Here is a 20,988-nt window from a genome sequence, read left to right on the forward strand (position 1 = left end):
AGATTTGTCCATTTTAGTGATTTTTAGACGCCGCCGTACTTCCTGCTGGGTTAAGCAGGTGACATTTAATGGGGAATTTTTGTTATCACTGATCATATTGTCGCTATGGGATTTTTTTGTGTTAATACTGATGAAAAAAGTCATTTAGCATATTGGCTTTTTCCTCATCCTCATCCACCATTTCCCCCAGACTATTTTTAAGGGGGCCAACACTTTCATTTTTTAGTTTCTTACTATTTATGTAGTTAAAGAATATTTTGGGATTATTTTTACTCTCTCTGGCAATGAGTCTCTCTGTCTCAATCTTTGCTGCCTTGATTTGCTTTTTACAGAATTTATTTAATTTTCTGTATTTATTTAATGCCTCCTCACTACCTACTTCCTTTAATTCTCTAAATGCTTTCTTTTTGTCCCTTATTGCGCCCCTTACAGCTCTATTTAGCCATATTGGTTTCCTCCTATTTCTAGTATGTTTATTCCCATACGGTATATACTGTGCACAGGTCCTATCCAGGATGCTAATAAACGTCTCCCATTTTCTTTGTGTATTTTTATGTCTCAGGATTAGTGTTGAGCGATACCGTCCGATACTTGAAAGTATCGGTATCGGAAAGTATCGGCCGATACCGGCAAAGTATCGGATCTCACCTATTCCGATACCCATGCAAGTCAATGGGACACCAAGTATCGGACAGTATCCTGATGGTTCCCAGGGTCTGAAGGAGAGGAAACTCTCCTTCAGGCCCTGGGATCCATATTACTGTGTAAAATAAACAATTAAAATAAAAAATATTGATATACTCACCTGTCCGGAGGCCCCTGGACATCACCGCTGGTAACCGGCAGCCTTCTTTGCTTAAAATGAGCGCGTTCAGCACCTTCCATGACGTCACGGCTTCTGGTTGGTCGTGTGCCGCTCATGTGACCACCAGGCGACCAATCACAAGCCGTGACATCATTCTCAGGTCCTAAATTCTTAGGAATTTTTATCCATATTGTCTATGGAGACAATAACATTTCCCAGTGAATGCAAAAATGAAAAATTCATCAAAAACGCTGCGTGTGAACATAGCTCAAGTGGTGGAGGAACATTTTTGTTTTGGGTTATTTATTTTGCCTAATATACAAGTCGTTACCCTGGAAAGGATGTACCTCAACATATTTCCCAGGAAAATCCATTTTGGTTTCATTTTTGTATGTTTTAATGTGCGCCTGTAAAAGTGGCGTAATACTCTGACAACATTGTTCAGAACAGTGACCTGGGAGTCAGAAATGCTTCTAGGGGTCTTCCCCATTATGTTCCCGTGTAATTTGAGAACTGTTCCCATAGATTTCTGATTCCCGGAAAAAACCTCCGGGGGGAGGGGGGGTGTCACGGCAAAAAACCTCAGGTTTCCTAGGCTTATATTGGGCTCGTTGCTCATGTTGAGCACCCAAGCATTCCAATCTGCTCGACCCGAGCAACAAGCACCCGAGCATTTTCTGCTCGCTCATCAGTAGTCCTAATATTTCCGGTACCTGAAAAAAACGGTACCGGAGATGTCAGTGACATATACATTTATTACAGTAATGTAATGGTAAACCCACATGTAAGGGTAAACCTCAAACCCTACAGAATCCCCGAACCACACCAGGAGATAATCTGCAAGGAGGTGAAGAGAATGCTGGACCCCGGGGTGATAGAGGAATCAAGAAGTGGCTGGTCAAGTCCTCGTCCTCGTATCGAAGCCCAATGGCGAGTAGCGATTTTGTAATGACTACTGCAGGCTCAATGAGGTGTCCAGTGTTGACGCGTACCCAATGTCCGGCATGGACGAACTCAAATGGGATGTTATATACCTGGTAACGAGAATCAGGCAGTGTCTCTTGGGAGAAGCAGGAACTCCAACTGTGCGGGTCAACTGCAGGGAAAGGACTCATATGGACTGTGTTTTCTTTGTTTTACCTTTATGCCAGCAAGGCTCGGTTTATTTTGCTGAACCCACCAAGGTTTATGCTATCCACAATAAACCAGCAGGTGATCGTCTACCAGAATGTTTCCTCTGTCTACCTGGGAAAGCAGCTGAGCGTGTCAACCCCTCACAACATGTACAGAAAGCTGCACACACACTGTACTAATTGTATATGTCACTGACATCTATCTATTCTATGTGTGTTATAAATATATTTTTATATCTTTATTTTTATATAGCGCTCACATATTCCGCAGCGCTTTACAGGTTTGCACACATTATCGTCACTGTCCCTGTTACAGTCTGTTACAATCTAAATTCCCTATCAGTATGTCTTTGGAATGTGGGAGGAAACTGGAGTACCCGGAGGAAACCCATGCAAACACGGAGAGAACATACAAACTCTTTGCAGATGTTGTCCTTAGTGGGGCTTGAACCCAGGACTCCAGCGCTGCAAGGCTGCTGTGCTATCCACTGCGCCACCGCGCTGTGTGTATAACCCATATATCTGTATCTATGTGTGTAATCCATCTCTTCTAGACTGTCGGGTCCCAGTGTCATTTTAGAGTACGTGGCTGCTGAATTACCGGCTTTTCTTCTATCTATATAATATTTATACATATATCTGTGTGTGTCACTGACATCTATATATCTATGTGTATACTGTATATCTATTCTAACCTGTCACTCTATGATTTTACTGTATGCAGCACATGAATTGCCGGCTTTTTATCTATCTATCTATTTATCATCTACTTTAAAATACTTTAGTGGCAACACAATTATTACCGATCACGAATCCGAATGTGCCACATTTGTGCCGAATTTGTGTTTGTCGATCGTTTTACAAACATATTAGCACATGTCCTGTCATCACTTCTATCATGGAAATGCCCCTTTGACTAACGTTATCATCCATCCAATAGACTGTATGAGGACATGAGGTCCTGGTGATGGTCGGCCTGGAATCACATGATCACACAAATCCCAGAACACTGCCCCCTATCAGTGGAAATGTGAGAAAATCCAATAATGACACCAAATGCTTGAAGACTTTATCCTGAGCATCAGATTATATAGTTCAATGTATCTTTATAGAGAGAATGAGAAGATAAAAGAAACTGTCAGAAAAGAGTAAATGTGTTATAATGTCATATGATGAGAATTGGAAATGGGAAAAGCTCAGCCAAACCTCTGTAACCACCGGCTGTAATCTAACACCTGGAAATTGCCAGGATGTTATTTCATTCATCCCTATTTCTGCCTCCATCATTATCAGCTGCTTTATAAGAGGCCGATAGTGAGAGAAAAAGTATTGGTTATTCCGCTGCATTGTGACATCATCTCTTACCTTATATGGAAGCGGGCAGTGATGTCACACAGGTGAGTGATGATGTCACAATAGAGCGGAACCTTAAAAACCCTCGGTTCCATCTCACTGGCTCAGACTTGGTATATGTCTGTCTCCTGACAACACTGTACCTAGATCTTCTCCTTGTGAGATTAGCGCTTTACTTGCGATTTACTTGTGGAATAGCGAAACTGTATTAGAGGATACTTCTGGATTTTCCTGAAGATCACTGACTGAGGACTTCTACATCTGGAGGTAAATCTGTTTTGTGTTGTTATTTATGAAACTATTATTATTTATTGTTATAGCGCCATTTTTTCCATGGCGTTTTACATGTGAGGCGGGGTATACATAATAAAAACAAGTACAATAGTCTTGAACAATACAAGTCACAACTGGTACAGGAGGAGTGAGGACCCTGCCCGCGAGGGCTCACAATCTACAAGGGATGGGTGAGAATACAGTAGGCGAGGATAGAGCTGGTCATGCAGCGGTTTGGTCGATCGGTGGTTACTGCAGGTTGTAGGCTTGTCGGAAGAGGTGGGTCTTCAGGTTCTAACTAGAAGCTTTCTTCTCATTATTTTTTCATGTATTCTTGAATTTTGTATGAAAACACTTTTTGCGTTTGTTGCCATTTTCTGACACCCGTAGCGGTTTCTTTTTTCGTGATTTGGGGTTGGGTGAAGGATTATTTTTTGCACCCTGAGCTGTCGTTTTTACTGATACCATGATGGGGAACATGCGATGTTTTGATGAGTAACTCGTCCGGCACAAATCACGGCACAATACAACAGAAAAAACATTTTCATGAATATTTTTATTTACAATTCATGAAACAAATCCAGTCCTCAGTGGCCGGATATAAGAGTAGGAATGGCCGCGAGAAAACCAGGGAGCAAATATCAGTGTCCAGCAATTTACAGGGGGAGGAGGGGAGATTTCCTTTATTAATAAATAGTAGTAATAATAATGGCAGCCAGCGCTCTACCTGTATGGGGCAGGGCGGGCTGCACCAGGGATTATAGCACTGTGTAATATGGCTCCAATGTTATCTTCTCCCCTTCAGATCTCCCTCCTGACTCTGTCTGGTCCAGGACCACAGAGGGGACGTCAGCTCCTGGCTGTCTGGTCCAGGACCACAGAGGGGACATCAGTCACCACCTACATAAGCTGAGAAGAGAACATCAGCGTGCACAGGACCCCGCAGAGCCGGACATCTGTAGAGTGAGTATAATGGCTGCCGCCAGGGTCCATCTTCTTACACTAATTAGATAAGTGGAGGAGGCCGGACCACGGCTGTCAGCACCGACCACTGAGTTAGGCCAGAATTGCACCTGACAACCTCCCGCATTTAACCACTATCATTCGGCTACTTGTTGGCTGATTGTCGGGTGTCTGGTGCCATTAAGGCAGTTCTTACTGCTGGAAAATACTGACCAAATACTGAGCATGTGAACATGGCCTAAAGCTGAAAATTATTTGGTTTAGATCTGAAATAAAACTTGTGTCAGAGTATAATGTAGCCCCCCCCTCATAAAATATGTAGCTCCCCTCATAAAATATAATGCAGCCCCCTCATAGAGTATAATGCATCCCCTCCCATAGAGTATAATGTAGCCCCCTTAAATAAAATAATGTAGCCCCCTCGTAGAATATAATGCAGCCCTCAAATAGAATAATGCAGCCCCCTCATAGAGTAAAATGCAGCCCCTTCATAGGGTATAATGCAGTCCCCTTAAAGAATATAATGTAGCCCCCTCAAATACTATATTGCAGCCCCCCATAGAGTAAAATGCTGCCCCTTCATAGGGTATAATGCAAACTCCCATAGAATATAATGTAGCCCCCTCATATAATATAATGCAGCCCCTCCATAGAATATAATGTAGCCTCTCCATAGAATATAATACAGCCCCACAGTCCTACAGTCTTATGGCCACCAGTACTAACTGATATATATATATATATATATATATATATATATATATATATATATATCCCACAATCCTCACCTCTCCTCCTCATTCCCCCGCGGTTCCAGACTCTGCTCCAGTCTCAGCAGCTGCACTGCCATCTGCCCGGCACACAGTATGAGGTGACGTCATCACGCACCGGCTGTGGCAGAGGCAGAGGGCAATAATGGAGCAGGGAGTATCATCTGATGCCCTCTCCTCTATTATTGCACCTATGATGCCGATACAGTTGAATGCGGCACATGCTGGGGGCAGCAGCGGTGGAGCAGCAGGCGACAGGAGGAAGGAGACGACTGCTGCGGCTAAAGCCTGTGCCCGCTGCTAAAGAGAAATTAATATTCACTGCTCCCCACGCCCATGGCCAGTCCGACCTGGGCTCTACACACAGAACTGAGGAATAAAATGGTAAAACTCATCTGTTCCTTATACTACAGGTGGAATAATTCTCTACTGCTGGAAGGTTCTCAAAGTTTTACTTGTTGAGCGTTGAAAACTCCAAGTGTAAACTTTGTTCTGGATTAGGAATCTTATTTCCATCGGGAATTCACCAGATATTACTGTAAGTATTCTGAGGTCATAACAAACATTTCCTGCCTAAAAATAAAAGAATAAAATCTGACCGATCTATTGTTCCTTTTAGGGTTGATAAACGACTACAGAGCTGAAATCTTGACAAGAAGATCCCTGTCGATTACTAAGATCCCAGCTGAATTCTGTAGCACTACTAGTGACATCACATTTCTTGGATTTACAAGAAGAGTAAAGTAGTTAGAAGGTAACGATACTTTTCTGTAACATTTAAGTCTAAGTTGCAATGTGTGAACATGATGTGAGGAATAGCGCCATTTCCGGCCATTATATGGCTTGTATGGTATTTTGTATTGTTCTACAATTTTCACCCTACAGTCACTATCTCTAATTTGCATTTGTCTTTGAATCAGTGTCTCCCGCAAAAAAAGTATTTTACCTCTTACCTTAGGTAGCACAGAGCCATGGAGGAAATTATATATCAGTACTGAGCATTGTAGCTGTGAATCCAGCTCTGGTATAAGCTAATGTACCTGCTAGAATCCTGCAGGACAATGATTCTGTGCTTCCTCCTGGCAGTGCTCCTCCTCTGCCTCCTAACTTGTGAAATCTCTGTGCAGAGCAAGACGGATTACAGGAGGTTATTCAGAGTTAATGAGCTCAGGAGACGGGAAAGTGGAGGAATTGACCCATAAGAATAGATTAAAGACGATTTCTCTGATATCATATGTTACAAAGTTTCTTATAATCACTTATACTAGTGATTTATACAATTTGTTGCCGGGCAGTTCCCATGTAAACACTTTCTCGATGTTTTGCGGCTTCATCTTCTCGTCCTTCCATACTACTTATGGTCACTACTTTTTGGCTTTTGCTGTTTATTGTCCTATAACTTTTTTCCATTTGTGGATTATTCTGCAGGACTTCTCGCACACTGAGTGACTTCTGCGTGTTGCTCTGCGCTGTGAGATCTGCGACTATTGTGCGCCGGAAGAGCACGTTACTGAACACTTTTGAGGAGAAACCATGAGTTCTCGGGAATTGAGGCAGCTGATCATGGACAACATTGCATGGATGAACCGGCCAGAAAACCGAAGTAAGTGAACCTTTACAATGTAAGGGGTGTGTGTGGGGGGATTATACCGGGGTCTTTTTGTCGTCACCCCAGTAACAACAGGTTCCACTCTCTAGTTCTTTCCATAAGAGGAGTTAGAAATATTTCTGCCTGTATACTGGGGACAATGTTAGACGGGGAACTAAACTAATAACTCTGGGTATTGTAGTAGTGACGATCGGTGGGGTCCGGACCCTCAGACCAGCACACATCGCTCACAACAGGGGTCAACGTGCTTAGATTATTCTTGGGTGTGTGCAGAGCGGTGTCCCGGCCCAGTAAAAATTTATAGAGAAATAATAGAAAGATAATAGATAGATAATAGATGATAGACACATTTGTACCTGTCATTTATGATATTTTCTGTCATTATAATACATGAGTTTTTCCCTTCAGATCAGAGCCCTGTGATCGGAAGACTCAGGTCGTCTCAGACAAGAGGAGGAAGGATTGAAGATGACAGAGATTATTTACCTTCTCCAGAGAGAAGAAGAAGAGTTAGAGACCCATCCAGGCGCTCAGTACGAGAGGAGACCAGACACAGGAGCCGTTCGCCACATAGGCCGCTACCTGACCGTCCCATCTCTCCTGAGCCTTTACCACCGACCACGCGCCCTGACAATCTCAGGCCTGCGGAGGCTTTACCACCGACCACGCTCCCTGACAATCTCAGGCCTGCGGAAGCTTTACCACCGACCACGCTCCCTGACAATCTCAGGCCTGCGGAGGCTTTACCACCGACCACGCTCCCTGACCGTCACAGTTCTGCTGATGCGTCACTACCGAGCAGCAGCAATAACAGGAGTGGTGGAAATGAAGCGGCAACCACCTCCGGGGCCGATCCTCAGCCAAATTTTATTCCACCATCCGTGGGCACAGATGCTGAGAATCAGGCCGGATTAGATTCAGTTGAGGATACAACCCCACCGCAGGCTGCACCCCTGCGGAGGAGAGGACGGCGGAGAGGAATGACAAGGATACGGCAAATAGAACGCCTTCCTACCAGGAGCGCCACAGGCCAGGAGGAGATTCCTTCTTGTGCCATATGCCTAGGTGATTATGAAGTAGGTGAGCAGCTTATTGTGCTGCCCTGCCGACATCTTTTTCATCAGAGCTGCATTACACCATGGCTCCGCCAAAACCGCTACTGTCCTTACTGCCGCCAAAACTGTTTCCAACAGAACAGACAGAGAAGAGCATAAATCCCAACATGTGCTCGTGTATCCATCCCCAATATATATTTATTTCCTTTATTAATGATTTTTACTAAATAAAATGTATATGTTTTTTATACTTATGAAGTCAGCACTCCATTTTTTCAGTTTTCTATGTTACCAGGAGTTTCTTCGTGTACGGCCATATTGATACATTTATAGAGGAACAGTCACACGATGCAACTACTTTTTACCTATTTATGCATCATTTCCGGAATTTTCTAAACTACATCAGTGATATGTCCGCCACTGCATTACAGAATCCATTTAGCTCTAGTGGTCCCCATACTTGCCATTATCCGTTCTGCAATTTCTGGGGCAACACCTCTATTAAATCTGTGGACAGTTTGCTCCAATTACAAAACAAGCACTAAATCTATTGTACTACTTCTAATCTGATTTACTATGCTGCACGTGAGTGTCCATATATATGGGGCTGCATTACACTATAGAGGCTGCCTATGGGGGTGCATTATATTAGGGGCTGCATTACACTATAGAGGCTGCCTATGGGGGTGCATTATATTAGGGGCTGCATTATACTATAGAGGCTGCCTATGGGGGTGCATTATATTAGGGGCTGCATTACACTATAGAGGCTGCCTATGGGGGTGCATTATATTAGGGGCTGCATTATACTATAGAGGCTGCGTTATACTATAGAGGCTGCCTATGGGGGAGCATTATATTACATTATACTAGGGGGTGCATTATATTATAGAAGCTGCCTTTGGAGGTGCATTATATTAGGGGCTGAATTATACTATAGAGGCTGCCTGTGGCGGTGCATTATATTATAGAGGCTGCCTATGGGATGCATTATACTATAAAGGCTGCGTTTGGGGCTGCATTATACTATAAAGGCTGCCTGTGGGGGTGCATTATACTATAGAGGCTGCCTATGGGCCTACATTATACTATAGAGGCTGCCTATGGGGGGGGGCATTATATTAGGGGCTGCCTTACACTATAGAGTCTGCATTATACTATAGAGTCTGCCTATGGGGGATGCATTATACTACTGAGTCGGCCTATGGGGGTGCATTATACTATAGAGTCTGCCTATAGAGGCTGCCTATGGCGGGTGCATTATGCTATAGAGGGTGCCTATGGGGGTGCATTATATTAGGGGCTGCATTATACTATAGTCTCCTTATGGGAGGTACATTATACTATAGAGTCTGCCTACGGGGGGTGCATTATACTATGGAGTCTGACTACGGGGGGTGCATTACACTTTAGAGTCTGCCTATGGCGGGTGCATTATGCTATAGAGGCTGCCTATGAGGTTGCATTATACTATAGAAGCTGCCTATGGGGGTGAATTATATTAGGAGCTGAATTATATTATAGAATTGTTATCAATAAAAGATCCAAAAATAATTATGTGCTTAAACATTGGGCTTATTAGCCACATCAGCGCCACCAGTCCTTCCTATTTCTTATATTGTAATCAGCCCCTAATCGCCCGGACCCCCAAAGATCCCGAGATTCTCCGTCAGAACAGAGCTATGGGGGAAGCCATGAATTACGTCCTATGACTGATGTGTGAACACCCGGACAGTACGGGGGGCCGGGGAGGTGACGTGCTGTGGATGGAGACCCCTTTAGGAGCTTGTCACATTGGGGGTGTTAGAGCCCTAGGGGTCTCTGGAGACGTCCTACCTTCTTCGGGCCTCCTCCATTTTCAGTCGGCAATTAGGGGTCTCGTGTTCCTTCTTTGATGGGTGGAGTCTCGTCATGGGGGTCTCGGGACAAGATCCTGCGGGAGCAGCCAGAAAATGGAGGGTTACGGTAACGTAAATGATCGGGCAGACCCCTGTATAAAAGCCGGGAGGTGGGAGCTGTGATGGGGTCACTGCAGCGGGAAAACAGAAGTTTGCAAAAATGTCTGAATTTAAAGGGGCCGTTCCCTTCTGATCTAATGTGCCAGAAAGGTGTTGTGGGGGTCCCACTGATCCCCCAGATGTCAGTCCTCCACAGGCGGATACTTACCGGAGGACACCGGGCTGTCCCCCTGCTGGCTGCCACGGTCCCCACATGGCGGGATGGAGGGGCTCGGAACGGCAGTAATTGGAGGGCGGCGTTTTCGGGACTTGGCTGCAGACAGCAGAAGCATGCGCGCGGAGCGGCTCATGGAGGCCGGGGGAGGGGAGGCCACGCTCTGCAGCTTGTCTCGCAGCTTCTGACTCCTACAGGTACAGACACGACATGAGGGGGCAGAGGATTAAATCCCAGGACCCCCAGAAATAACAGCTCGCAGGTGGCTGAGATTAATCAGAGCTCAGACCAAAGGTGCAGTAACCGCCCTCTCCAGCAAAGCAACGAACCTGAGATCAATGAGTCCGGCTGTACAACACTGTAGAAGAGCTGCAGTGTAAAGAATGGTGGAGGGACAGAGCACCAGAAGGGACGCTGCTGACTGCACCCACAGACCGCGAGATCCCAGGAGCGGGTGAGAATGCGCCCAGCGGGTACGTACCGGGCCTCGGGGTCCTGAGCGTCCAGGGTGGGCTGCTCTCCGGAGTGTAGGGGAGAGACTGGACAGGAGCGGCCGCCCTGTAAGGGAAAAAGAGCAGTGATGGGTAACAGACGGCCTGGAGCTCGACTAACGGCAGCGCTGCCGAGAGCACAACGGAGGGTGGCCGCTGCCGAGAGCACAACGGAGGGTGGCCGCTGCCGAGAGCACAACGGAGGGGGGCCGCTGCCGAGAGCACAACGGAGGGGGGCCGCTGCCGAGAGCACAGCGGAGGGGGGCCGCCGCCGAGAGCACAACGGAGGGGGGCCGCTGCCGAGAGCACAACGGAGGGGGGCCGCTGCTGAGAGCACAACGGAGGGGGACGGAGGATCTACAGTCCCCTGCAGTGGATTCAGTCTCCTCCTACGGAGGGAGATCCATCATCCGGGGTCAGATGTGTCAGCCCCTCTGGAAACAAAAGGCATGCTGGGAGATGTAGTTCCATGATGTCATTAATGAGGGAAGTAGCCGGGTCGTCCTTCCTACACCACACGACGTACCCCAGAGCCTTCGAGCCGCTCCTCATCCTCTTCATCCGGGGTGGAGAGGACGCGGATGAACGACAGACCGAACTGCTCCTGCTTGTTGAAGGGCTGCGTGCAGGTGACACGGTCCCACTTCTCCAGGGCGGCTCCTGCGAGGAAGTCTCCTGCCGAGGGGAGTCTGCTCTACAGAAAAACCTGCAGTCCCCCCAGAGCAGCACACACTCCAGTCACCTCCGGAGCTGCATCCACAGAAATTATTCATATACTCCAGCCACCACCAGAGCTGCATCCACAGAAAATATTCATATACTCCAGTCACCAGAGCTGCATCCACAGATAATATTCATATACTCCAGCCACCTCCGGAGCTGCATCCACAGAAAATATTCATATACTCCAGCCACCTCCAGGGCTGCATCCACAGATAATATTCATATACTCCAGCCACCTCCAGAGCTGCATCCACTGAAAATATGCATATACTCCAGCCACCTCCAGAGCTGCAGTCTGTAAATTCACACATTATGCTCCACTCACATCTACAGTGGCATGTAACCGTTTATCCCCTGCTGGTCAGAATCACTGTTATTGTGAACAGTGAAGAGAGCTGAAGATGAAATGATCTGTAAAAGGCCTAAAGTTACAGATGTCGCCTCTCCTTGGTGTTTTAGGCAATAAAAATATATATTTTTTTCATCGTTTACATTTTAAAAATTACAAAAAGGAAAATGAGCAGATGAAAAAGTTTGTGCACCCTGCATGGTTAGTACAAGTATCAGCCTGTAAACGCTTTCTGTATCCAGACACGAGTCTTTCAGTTCTTGTGTGAGGGATTTTCCTCCGTTCTTCCTTGTAGAATTCCTCCAGTTCTGTGAGATTCCTGGGGCGTTTTGCTTCCTCTGCTATTTTGAGGTTTCGCCACAGATTTTCAATGATGCTGAGATCAGGGGACTGTGAGGGCCATTGTAAAACCTTCAGTTTGCCCCTTTTCAGGTCTATTGTGGATTGTGACGTGTGTTTAGGACCATTCTCCATATGTAGCAGCCATCCTCTTCCTCTTTTCACCTTCAGCTTTTTTACAGATGTTTTTTTCAAGAATTTGTTGAAATTTCATTGAATCCATTCTTCACTCTACCCTTGAAATTTTCCCCAAGCTATTGGCTGCAACACAGTGCAAAGAATGATCCTCCCCCATGCTTAATGGTTGGCGAGATGTTATTTTCCTGACATTCTGTGCCCTTTTTTCTCCACCTTTTATCATTGTGGCCACAGAGTTCTATTTTATCCTCATCGGTCCACAGGACTTGTTTCCAAAATGCATCAGGCTTGTTTAGATGTTCTTTGCAGACTTCTAAAGCTGAATTCCATTGATTGGATGCAGGAGAGGTTTTCCCCTGATGACTCTTCCATGAAGGTCATATTTGTGCAGGTGTCTCTGAACAGTAGAACAATGTACCACAACTCCAGAGTCTGCTCAATCTTTCTGAAGGTCTTTTGCAGCCAAGTGGGAGTTCTGATTTGCTTCTCTACCAATCCTATGAGCAGCTCTTGATGAAATTTTCCTTGGTCTTCCAGACCTTATCTTGACCTCCACTGTTTCTGGTAACTGCCATTTTTTAACTACATTACTAAATGAGGAAAAGGCAACATGGAAACGCTTTTCTATCTTCTTATAGCCTTCTCCTGCTTTGTGGGCTCCACCATTTTCCTTTTCAGAATGCTAGGCAGCCGCTTAGAAGAATTCAAAGCTGCTGTTTTTTGGTTAGAGGAGGCTGGGTTTTTATAAAGCTGGGAAATTTCCATCATCGGCCTTTCCTAACAATTATAGTGAAGAAGCCATAACCTTAACAGGCTAATTAAGGTCTGAAACCTGGGTCAAAGTTATCTGAGCACACATATATCCAAGGGTGCACAAACCTTGGCATCAGCCAGTTGTCCTTTAAGTAATTTTGAAAATCTAAAAGATGAAATTACTGTATATACTCGAGTATAAGCCGAGATTTTCAGCCCACTTTTTTTGGCTGAAAGTAACCCTCTCGGCTTATACTCGAGTCATACCCAAGGGTCGGCAGGGGAGGGGGAGCGGAGCTTTGTAATAATACTGCTCCTGGCACGGTCCCTGCACGTTTTTTTCCCCCCCGACAGCTTGTTTCTGTAGTGAGCGGTCACATGGTACCGCTCACTACAGTAATGAATATGGACCCGACTCCACTCCCATAGGGGTGGAGCCGCATATTCATTACTGTAATGAGGGGTACCATGTGAAAGCTCACTACAGGAAGAAGCTGCCGGGGTACAGACGTGCAGGGACCGCGCCAGGAGCAGGTGATATAACGCAGTGCGCTATATTCACCTGCTCCCCGTTCCACCGTCAGCGCCGCTGCCTCCTCTACACTGACACTCAGGTCAGAGGGTGCGGTGACGCAATTAGTGCGCGCCGCCCTCTGCCTGAACATCAGTGCACAGGATGGGGAAGACACAGCGGCGGTCGGCGGTGGAATGGGGAGCAGGTGAATATAGCAAGTGCCGAGGGCCTGAGAGGTGAGTATGCGATTTTTTTATTCTTTTAATCGCAGCAACAGCATATGGGGCAAATGTCTGTATGGAGCATCTTATGGGGCCATAATCCACATTTGTGCAGCATTGTATGGGGCATATTTTAATATGGAGCATCTTATGGGGCCATCATGAACTGTATGGAGCATTATATGGGGCTCCTGATTTAATATGGACATTCAAAAACACTTAACCTACTGATGTCTCAATTAATTTTACTTTTATTGGTATCTATTTTTATTTTTGACATTTACCAGTAGCTGCTGCATTTCACATCCCAGGCTTATACTCGAGTCAATAAGTTTTCCCAGTGTTGGCTTATACTCAAGTACATACGAGATATAGATAGATAGATAGAATTTTCCTTCTCACCCCAAATGGGGGTGGTCTTTGTTGTCCTTCCTCATTCTCGAGTCCTCCTGGGAGTTTGAGGGTTCTGCGCAGGATCTTAGCTGTTCCCAGCATTGCGCTTTTCTGGACAGAGCTCAGATGTTGCTCCTGGGATCTGTTGCAGCCATCCTTCCTCTTAGGGGTCACTGCTCCACGTGCTACGATCACCACTGGAATCACTGTTGCCTCCACACCTTCTCCAGTTCTCCTCTGAGGCCCTGGTGTTTCTCCAGCTTCTCATATTCCTTCTTTCTGATGTTGCTGCCTCATCTATTATCATTGCTGTCCTCTGCTCCTTGTCTACTATCACGTCTGGTTGGTTAGCCAACACCTGCTTATCCATCTGGATCTTTAGATCCCACAGGATTTTAGCCCCTTCATTCTCCACCATTTCTCTGGGGTCTCCCACCTGGACTTAGCCCATACGCTGTGCAGATGTTCCTGTATACAGTTCCCGCTCCTTGGTTGTGGCGTTCGGTAGACGCTGTTCCTGCATTTCGCATCCTGCCATTGTGTGTTGGACGATTTCTGAGGTTTCTTTGCATAGTCTGCACCATGGGTCTTGTCTTGTAGATTCCGGCTTCTATGGATCTGGTCCTTGGTGCTCGCTCTTTTGCCGCTATGATCAGTGCCTCTGTCTCGGAGTCCAGCTTTCTCCAGCCATTGGTAGGATTTCTCCATGTCAGCCGCCTCCATTATCTGTCGATGGTACGTCCCATGCAGCGGCTTGTCTTGCCATGGTGCTTCATGGTCCTGCTCCTTCCAGATCTGTTGCTGCCTTAGGCTCTCTCAGCATCTCATCGTTTGGAGCCATTCTCCTGCTGTATTCCTGGATACTCCTGGTTTCATCCGTGATGGTGGCTTGGATGCTTATCAGGCCTCGACCACCCTCCTTTCTGCTGGCGTACAATCTTTGGGTGTTAGACTTAGGGTGGAGACCTCCATGCATTGTGAGGAGCTCTCGTGTCTTTTGGCCAGCACTGTTCACAATAACAGTAATTTTGACCAGGGGTGCACAAACTTTTACATGTTGCTGTACTACAGTCACACCTAAAGCTGCAATAAATAAAAAATTACATTTTCTGCACCAGCCACATCTAGAGCTGTTGTCACCATTTTCCTTTACCCTCTTTGAACATCCGGACCCCTCTGTGGTTCTTCATCAGTCTGGCGTCTGCCGGTGGCATCAGCGTGGTCGTGGGGAGGAGAGTGGTGAACCCCTTATCCAGAGTCCAGATGGAACGTCCCACGTCGATCTGTAGGAAGGCCGAACCACTGTTTCCTGTTCACGGGGGCGGACACAACACATGAGAGCAGAGACACCCAGTCACACACAAGCTGGAACACCAAGATCTGCTCCAACTGCGGCACCTATATCAATGTAGCCGATGTGACAGGCTCGATCCAACTGTAACTCCACCCGGAGCTGCCGGCTGCGGTCCCGGGGACAGCTGAGCCACGCTGGGTGAGGTTGTCTATCAGGAGATTCTCCACCGGATGTTTTGGGCCTTGCAACAGGTGGAAAGAGAAGTGTGTAACCTGCACGTCGAGGCTCCTGCAATACAAATAGGAGAGCAGAACGTCGGGGCCACGTGAAGACCGAAACTGGGATCATAAACACAAAAGAAATGCTGTCACAGCAGGCAGTAAAGCGAGCGGGTAATCCGCCTGCAGTGTATGTGCCGCCATCTAGTGGCCAAAGGTAACACACACAAGAAGATGGAAATATTAGGGGGGTTTTGCTCAATTAAAAAACAAAAAAATAAATGAAGCAACAAGTGAGTTGTGTGAGCCCGAGAGACCGAGGTTTAGCCCTAAAAATAAGAATTGTAGAATAAACAAATCATGGACACGTCGGGCGCGGCCTCAGGAGCTGCAGAGGTCAGCTGTGCTACACTGCCGGCATCCGCCTGTACCAGGAGCAGCTCCCGGCCCACTGACATTAGGGCGACCACAATCCCGGCGGGGGAGACAGCGCGCCATGTTGTGCTCACAGTCACTACGGGCAGCCGTACACTGGGGGGGGGGGGAGGGCGGCGACCGCACTCTGGGGGGGGGGGGGCAGGGACCGCACTCTGGGGGGGGGGGGGCAGGGACCGCACTCTGGGGGGGGGGGCAGGGACCGCACTCTGGGGGGGGGGGGCAGGGACCGCACTCTGGGGGGGGGGGCAGGGACCGCACTCTGGGGGGGGGGGGCAGGGACCGCACTCTGGGGGGGGGCAGGGACCGCACTCTGGGGGGGGGGCAGCGACCGTGCACTCTGGGGGGGGGGGGCAGGGACCGCACTCTGGGGGGGGGCAGGGACCGCGCACTCTGGGGGGGGGGGCAGGGACCGCACTCTGGGGGGGGGGCAGGGACCGCACTCTGGGGGGGGGGCAGGGACCGCACTCTGGGGGGGGGGGGCAGGGACCGCGCACTCGGCGCCATGATGCAGAACACGGTCCGGCTGATTGTACAATGAATTGGTCTCCAGCAAAGTAACGCACAGAAAACGCCATTCACACCTCGGTATTCGGTAACAAGGTGAACCGGCCTGGGTGTACCAACATGGCAGCGTCTACACTGGAGTTGATTTCTTGAGGGGGAGGAGTGATTCCTTGGATCTTGACATCACCGGAAAGGGCGGAGCCTCCTTCAGTCCAATGAAGATCCGATAACAGGAAGCTGCTGGTGGAGAAGAAGAGAAGTGAGGAGAGGACCGAGGGGCTGCAGCACGGAGCCGTGTGAGGAGAGGACCGAGGGGCCGCAGCATGGAGCCGTGTGAGCAGAGGACCGAGGGGCCGCAGCATGGAGCCGTGTGAGGAGAGGACCGAGGAGCTGCAGCATGGAGCCATGTGAGGAGAGGACCGAGGAGCTGCAGCATGGAGCCGTGTGAGGAGAGGACCGAGGGGCTGCAGCATGGAGCAGTGTGAGGAGAGGACCGAGGGGCTGCAGCACGGAGCCGTGTGAGGAGAGGACCGAGGGGCTGCAGCATGGAGCCGTGTGAGGAGAGGACCGAGGAGCTGCAGCATGGAGCCGTGTGAGGAGAGGACCGAGGGGCTGCAGCACGGAGCCGTGTGAGGAGAGGACCGAGGGGCCGCAGCATGGAGCCGTGTGAGCAGAGGACCGAGGGGCCGCAGCATGGAGCCGTGTGAGGAGAGGACCGAGGAGCTGCAGCATGGAGCCATGTGAGGAGAGGACCGAGGAGCTGCAGCATGGAGCCGTGTGAGGAGAGGACCGAGGGGCTGCAGCATGGAGCAGTGTGAGGAGAGGACCGAGGGGCTGCAGCACGGAGCCGTGTGAGGAGAGGACCGAGGGGCTGCAGCATGGAGCCGTGTGAGGAGAGGACCGAGGAGCTGCAGCATGGAGCCGTGTGAGGAGAGGACCGAGGGGCCGCAGCATGGAGCCGTGTGAGGAGAGGACCGAGGGGCTGCAGCATGGAGCCGTGTGAGGAGAGGACCGAGGGGCTGCAGCACGGAGCCAGTGTGAGGAGAGGACCGAGGGGCTGCGGCATGGAGCCGTGTGAGGAGAGGACCGAGGGGCCGCAGCACGGAGCCAGTGTGAGGAGAGGACCGAGGGGCTGCAGCATGGAGTCGTGTGAGGAGAGGACCGAGGGGCTGCAGCATGGAGCCGTGTGAGGAGAGGACCGAGGGGCTGCGGCATGGAGCCGTGTGAGGAGAGGACCGAGGGGCCGCAGCACGGAGCCAGTGTGAGGAGAGGACCGAGGGGCTGCAGCATGGAGTCGTGTGAGGAGAGGACCGAGGGGCTGCAGCATGGAGCCGTGTGAGGAGAGGACCGAGGAGCTGCAGCATGGAGCCCTGTGAGGAGAGGACCGAGGGGCTGCAGCATGGAGTCGTGTAAAGAGAGGACCGAGGAGCTGCAGCATGGAGCCGTGTGAGGAGAGGACCTGCAGCATGGAGCCGTGTGAGGAGAGGACCGAGGGGCTGCAGCATGGAGCCGTGTGAGGAGAGGACCGAGGGGCTGCGGCATGGAGCCGTGTGAGGAGAGGACCGAGGGGCCGCAGCACGGAGCCAGTGTGAGGAGAGGACCGAGGGGCTGCAGCATGGAGTCGTGTGAGGAGAGGACCGAGGGGCTGCAGCATGGAGCCGTGTGAGGAGAGGACCGAGGAGCTGCAGCATGGAGCCCTGTGAGGAGAGGACTGAGGGGCTGCAGCATGGAGTCGTGTGAAGAGAGGACCGAGGAGCTGCAGCATGGAGCCGTGTGAGGAGAGGACCGAGGGGCTGCAGCATGGAGCCGTGTGAGGAGAGGACCGAGGGGCTGCAGCATGGAGCCCTGTGAGGAGAGGACCGAGGGGCTGCAGCATGGAGCCGTGTGAGGAGAGGACCGAGGAGCTGCAGCATGGAGCCGTGTGAGGAGAGGACCGAGGGGCCGCAGCACGGAGCCGTGTGAGGAGAGGACCGAGGGGCCGCAGCACGGAGCCGTGTGAGGAGAGGATCGAGGAGCTGCAGCATGGAGCCGTGTGAGGAGAGGACCGAGGAGCCACAGCACGGAGCCGTGTGAGGAGAGGACCGAGGGGCCGCAGCATGGAGCCGTGTGAGGAGAGGACCGAGGGGCCGCAGCATGGAGCCGTGTGAGGAGAGGACCGAGGGGCCGCAGCATGGAGCCGTGTGAGGAGAGGACCGAGGAGCCGCAGCACGGAGCCGTGTGAGGAGAGGACCGAGGGGCTGCAGCACGGAGCCGTGTGAGGAGAGGACCGAGGGGCTGCAGCATGGAGCCGTGTGAGGAGAGGACCGAGGGGCTGCAGCATGGAGCCGTGTGAGGAGAGGACCGAGGGGCTGCAGCATGGAGCCGTGTGAGGAGAGGACCGAGGGGCTGCAGCATGGAGCCGTGTGAGGAGAGGACCGAGGGGCTGCAGCATGGAGCCGAGTGAGGAGAAAACCGAAGGGCTGCACCGTGGACCCTTGTACAAGGGAATTGGGATCAGGACTCGGTGTGATGCGCTGAGGATGTAATGTGGAAAGGGGTTGGTGTCAATTGAGCAAAAGGAAGATGATGAGGGGCTGTGGGGAATGGAAGGATGATGAGGGGCCGTGTGTGGGGGGATGATGAGGGGCTGTGGGGAATGGAAGGATGATGAGGGGCCGTGTGTGGGGGATGATGAGGGGCTGTGTTGGGGATGGGAGGATGATGAGGGGTTGTGGGGGGGATCATACATACTGGTTTGCTGTAAAGTGAATGGGGTGATGTAACTCCCGTGTACACAGAATAGAAAAAAAACAGCTTACCGGAGCTCAGAAGCAGAGTCCCTGGGACCAAATGTAAATAAAATCTGAAGAAAGTCCAGCTGATAGGAAATGAAACAATTTAGTGGAAAAGAGATGAAAAATGAAAATGTGTTAATTTGCAGAGAGCATAGCAACACGAGGCCATGTGTGTCTGAAATGCGCGTTTCTATGCTGTCTCTGCAATTTAGCACGTTTTCATTTTTTATCTCTATTCCAATAAATGTAGCAATTTCCAAGAAGCTGGATTTTCTTTACATTTGTAATTCTCCTGTGTTGGGAGGTGGGGATGTCGCTCTCGTGAGGCTGCATGTTGGGGGCTGTGTTGGGGAAGCCGTCACTCCTGTGCTTTTTGTTACATATCGCTAACGTGGCTTAGGCTACTTTCACATTTCCGTCTTCTGGGCTCCGTCGCAATCCGTCGTTATGGGCAAAAAACGGATCCTGCAAATGTGCTTGCAGGATGCGTTTTTGTGCCCATAGACTTGTATTAGCAACGGATGGGCACACGTCGCATCAGTCATGCGACAGATCCGTCGTGTTTTGGCGGACGCGATGCACAAAAAAAGTTCAGTGTAACATTTTTTTGTGCGATTTGTCTGCCATTTCTGACCGCGCAAGCGTGGCTGGAACTCTGCCCCCTCCTCCCCGCTCATCACAATGGGCAGCGAATGCCCACGTTGTGCTAAATTTAGCACAACGTCCGACAGTTTGCGACGGCCCCGTACCGACGGAAGTGTGAAAGTAGCCTTAGTTGTACATATTGGTTTGTAAAGTTTATTGTTAGACTTGTATGTATAAATATATGTATATTTTTCTCCTTTTGTTAAGACTTATTTATTTGTTTTTAATAAAACTGTTTGAGAACTATGGGTTGAATTTTTATTTCTAAAGCTCGGGGTCTGTTCACACATTGCAATTTGTTGGGGAAACAATCTGCAGCAAAGTCCTCACCAGTAGACCTGCACTAAATAATTCAGATCTCACTGACAATTTATTTCCGGTCCTCAGCAGCATTTAGCATATTCTGACTAGAAGAGGCAATTTTTACCCCCACATTTGGGAGGAAAATTGGGGTGTGTTTTATAGTCTGAATATAGCTTGTGGGGGGGGGGGGCACAGTTGTGGAGCAGGGTCACAGGGGCAGGGTCACCGCTGCAGGAAACCAGTAGCAGAAGTGGAGTGAGGCTGAAGGACCTCAGCCAAGATCCCAATCTGTGCACGCAGCCGTTTTCCTGAAGCCCGACCATTTCTTCCAGCCCAGGACTTGCAGCGCTGGGACGCCCTCTCCTCCCACCCAGGGCCTGCACCACCGCCGCCGGTTTTATGCAGCACGGACCCTGCCTCCTGTCACCCCAATCCACTGCTCCCTATGTTGGCTATTGTCAATACGGACTGTAATATCCAAATGTTATCAATTTTTTTTTTCCTCACCAAAATTTGGGGTGCTTCTTACAGTTCAAAAATACAGTAAAAAAAACCCATGAAGATCGCTTATGTATCCAATTTCTTAGTTCCTAGCGATGTTTCTCGGTGTACGTCGGCCTCCTGTGGCCACTTACCATTCTCTGTCACCCATACAGCCTGGTCCGTTTTAGGTCCTATAGGACAACACTATATAATGGATGTTTATAAAAGGGCCATCAGTCTCTGAGGGTCTGACTGCGGGTGCCCCCACTGCTCCA

The 20,988-nt window shown here is 49.5% G+C and overlaps 2 protein-coding genes across 4 annotated transcripts; one reads left to right on the forward strand and one right to left on the reverse strand.

Annotated features, from left to right (window-relative positions):
• The first annotated feature begins 3,410 nt into the window (after positions 1–3,410).
• Positions 3,411–8,211, forward strand: LOC143785851 (uncharacterized). Of its 3 annotated transcripts, none has more exons than XR_013218114.1 (6): positions 3,411–3,558; positions 4,370–4,527; positions 5,711–5,835; positions 5,917–6,051; positions 6,726–6,900; positions 7,302–8,211. XR_013218114.1 is itself a non-coding variant. In XM_077274990.1 (6 exons), the coding sequence occupies exons 5-6, from the start codon at positions 6,831–6,833 to the stop codon at positions 8,118–8,120; spliced, it is 876 nt and encodes a 291-aa protein (XP_077131105.1). In that variant the 5' UTR covers positions 3,411–3,558; positions 4,370–4,527; positions 5,711–5,835; positions 5,917–6,051; positions 6,726–6,830; the 3' UTR covers positions 8,121–8,211. The 3 variants fall into 3 exon arrangements, 2 of the variants coding, with proteins under 2 accessions (XP_077131105.1, XP_077131106.1); XM_077274990.1 differs by having other exon boundaries at positions 7,315–8,211; XM_077274991.1 differs by lacking the exon at positions 3,411–3,558 and adding an exon at positions 3,590–3,843 and having other exon boundaries at positions 7,315–8,211.
• A 1,582-nt stretch (positions 8,212–9,793) lies between these two features.
• On the reverse strand, positions 9,794–19,615 carry LOC143786220 (uncharacterized). The gene is made up of 9 exons (XM_077275506.1): positions 19,562–19,615; positions 19,307–19,365; positions 16,586–16,748; positions 15,453–15,636; positions 15,208–15,363; positions 11,151–11,299; positions 10,615–10,691; positions 10,128–10,324; positions 9,794–9,894 (listed from the first exon to the last, which is right to left on the reverse strand). The coding sequence occupies exons 1-9, from the start codon at positions 19,613–19,615 to the stop codon at positions 9,794–9,796; spliced, it is 1,140 nt and encodes a 379-aa protein (XP_077131621.1).
• Positions 19,616–20,988: the final 1,373 nt, after the last annotated feature.

This window comes from Ranitomeya variabilis, chromosome 7, assembly GCF_051348905.1.
Source record: "Ranitomeya variabilis isolate aRanVar5 chromosome 7, aRanVar5.hap1, whole genome shotgun sequence".
Classification (NCBI taxonomy): Eukaryota; Metazoa; Chordata; class Amphibia; order Anura; family Dendrobatidae; genus Ranitomeya; species Ranitomeya variabilis.

Coding starts and splice junctions, on each gene's coding strand:
- LOC143785851 (XM_077274990.1), top strand. CDS start 6,831: ATGAGTTCTCGGGAATTGAGGCAGCTGATCATGGACAACATTGCATGG. Junction 6,901..7,314: donor GAACCGGCCAGAAAACCGAA/GTAAGTGAACCT, acceptor TTTTCCCTTCAG/ATCAGAGCCCTGTGATCGGA.
- LOC143786220 (XM_077275506.1), bottom strand. CDS start 19,615: ATGCAGCCTCACGAGAGCGACATCCCCACCTCCCAACACAGGAGAATT. Junction 19,366..19,561: donor AACACAGGAGAATTACAAAT/GTAAAGAAAATC, acceptor ATTTCCTATCAG/CTGGACTTTCTTCAGATTTT. Junction 10,325..10,614: donor GCTCAGGACCCCGAGGCCCG/GTACGTACCCGC, acceptor CTGTACCTGTAG/GAGTCAGAAGCTGCGAGACA.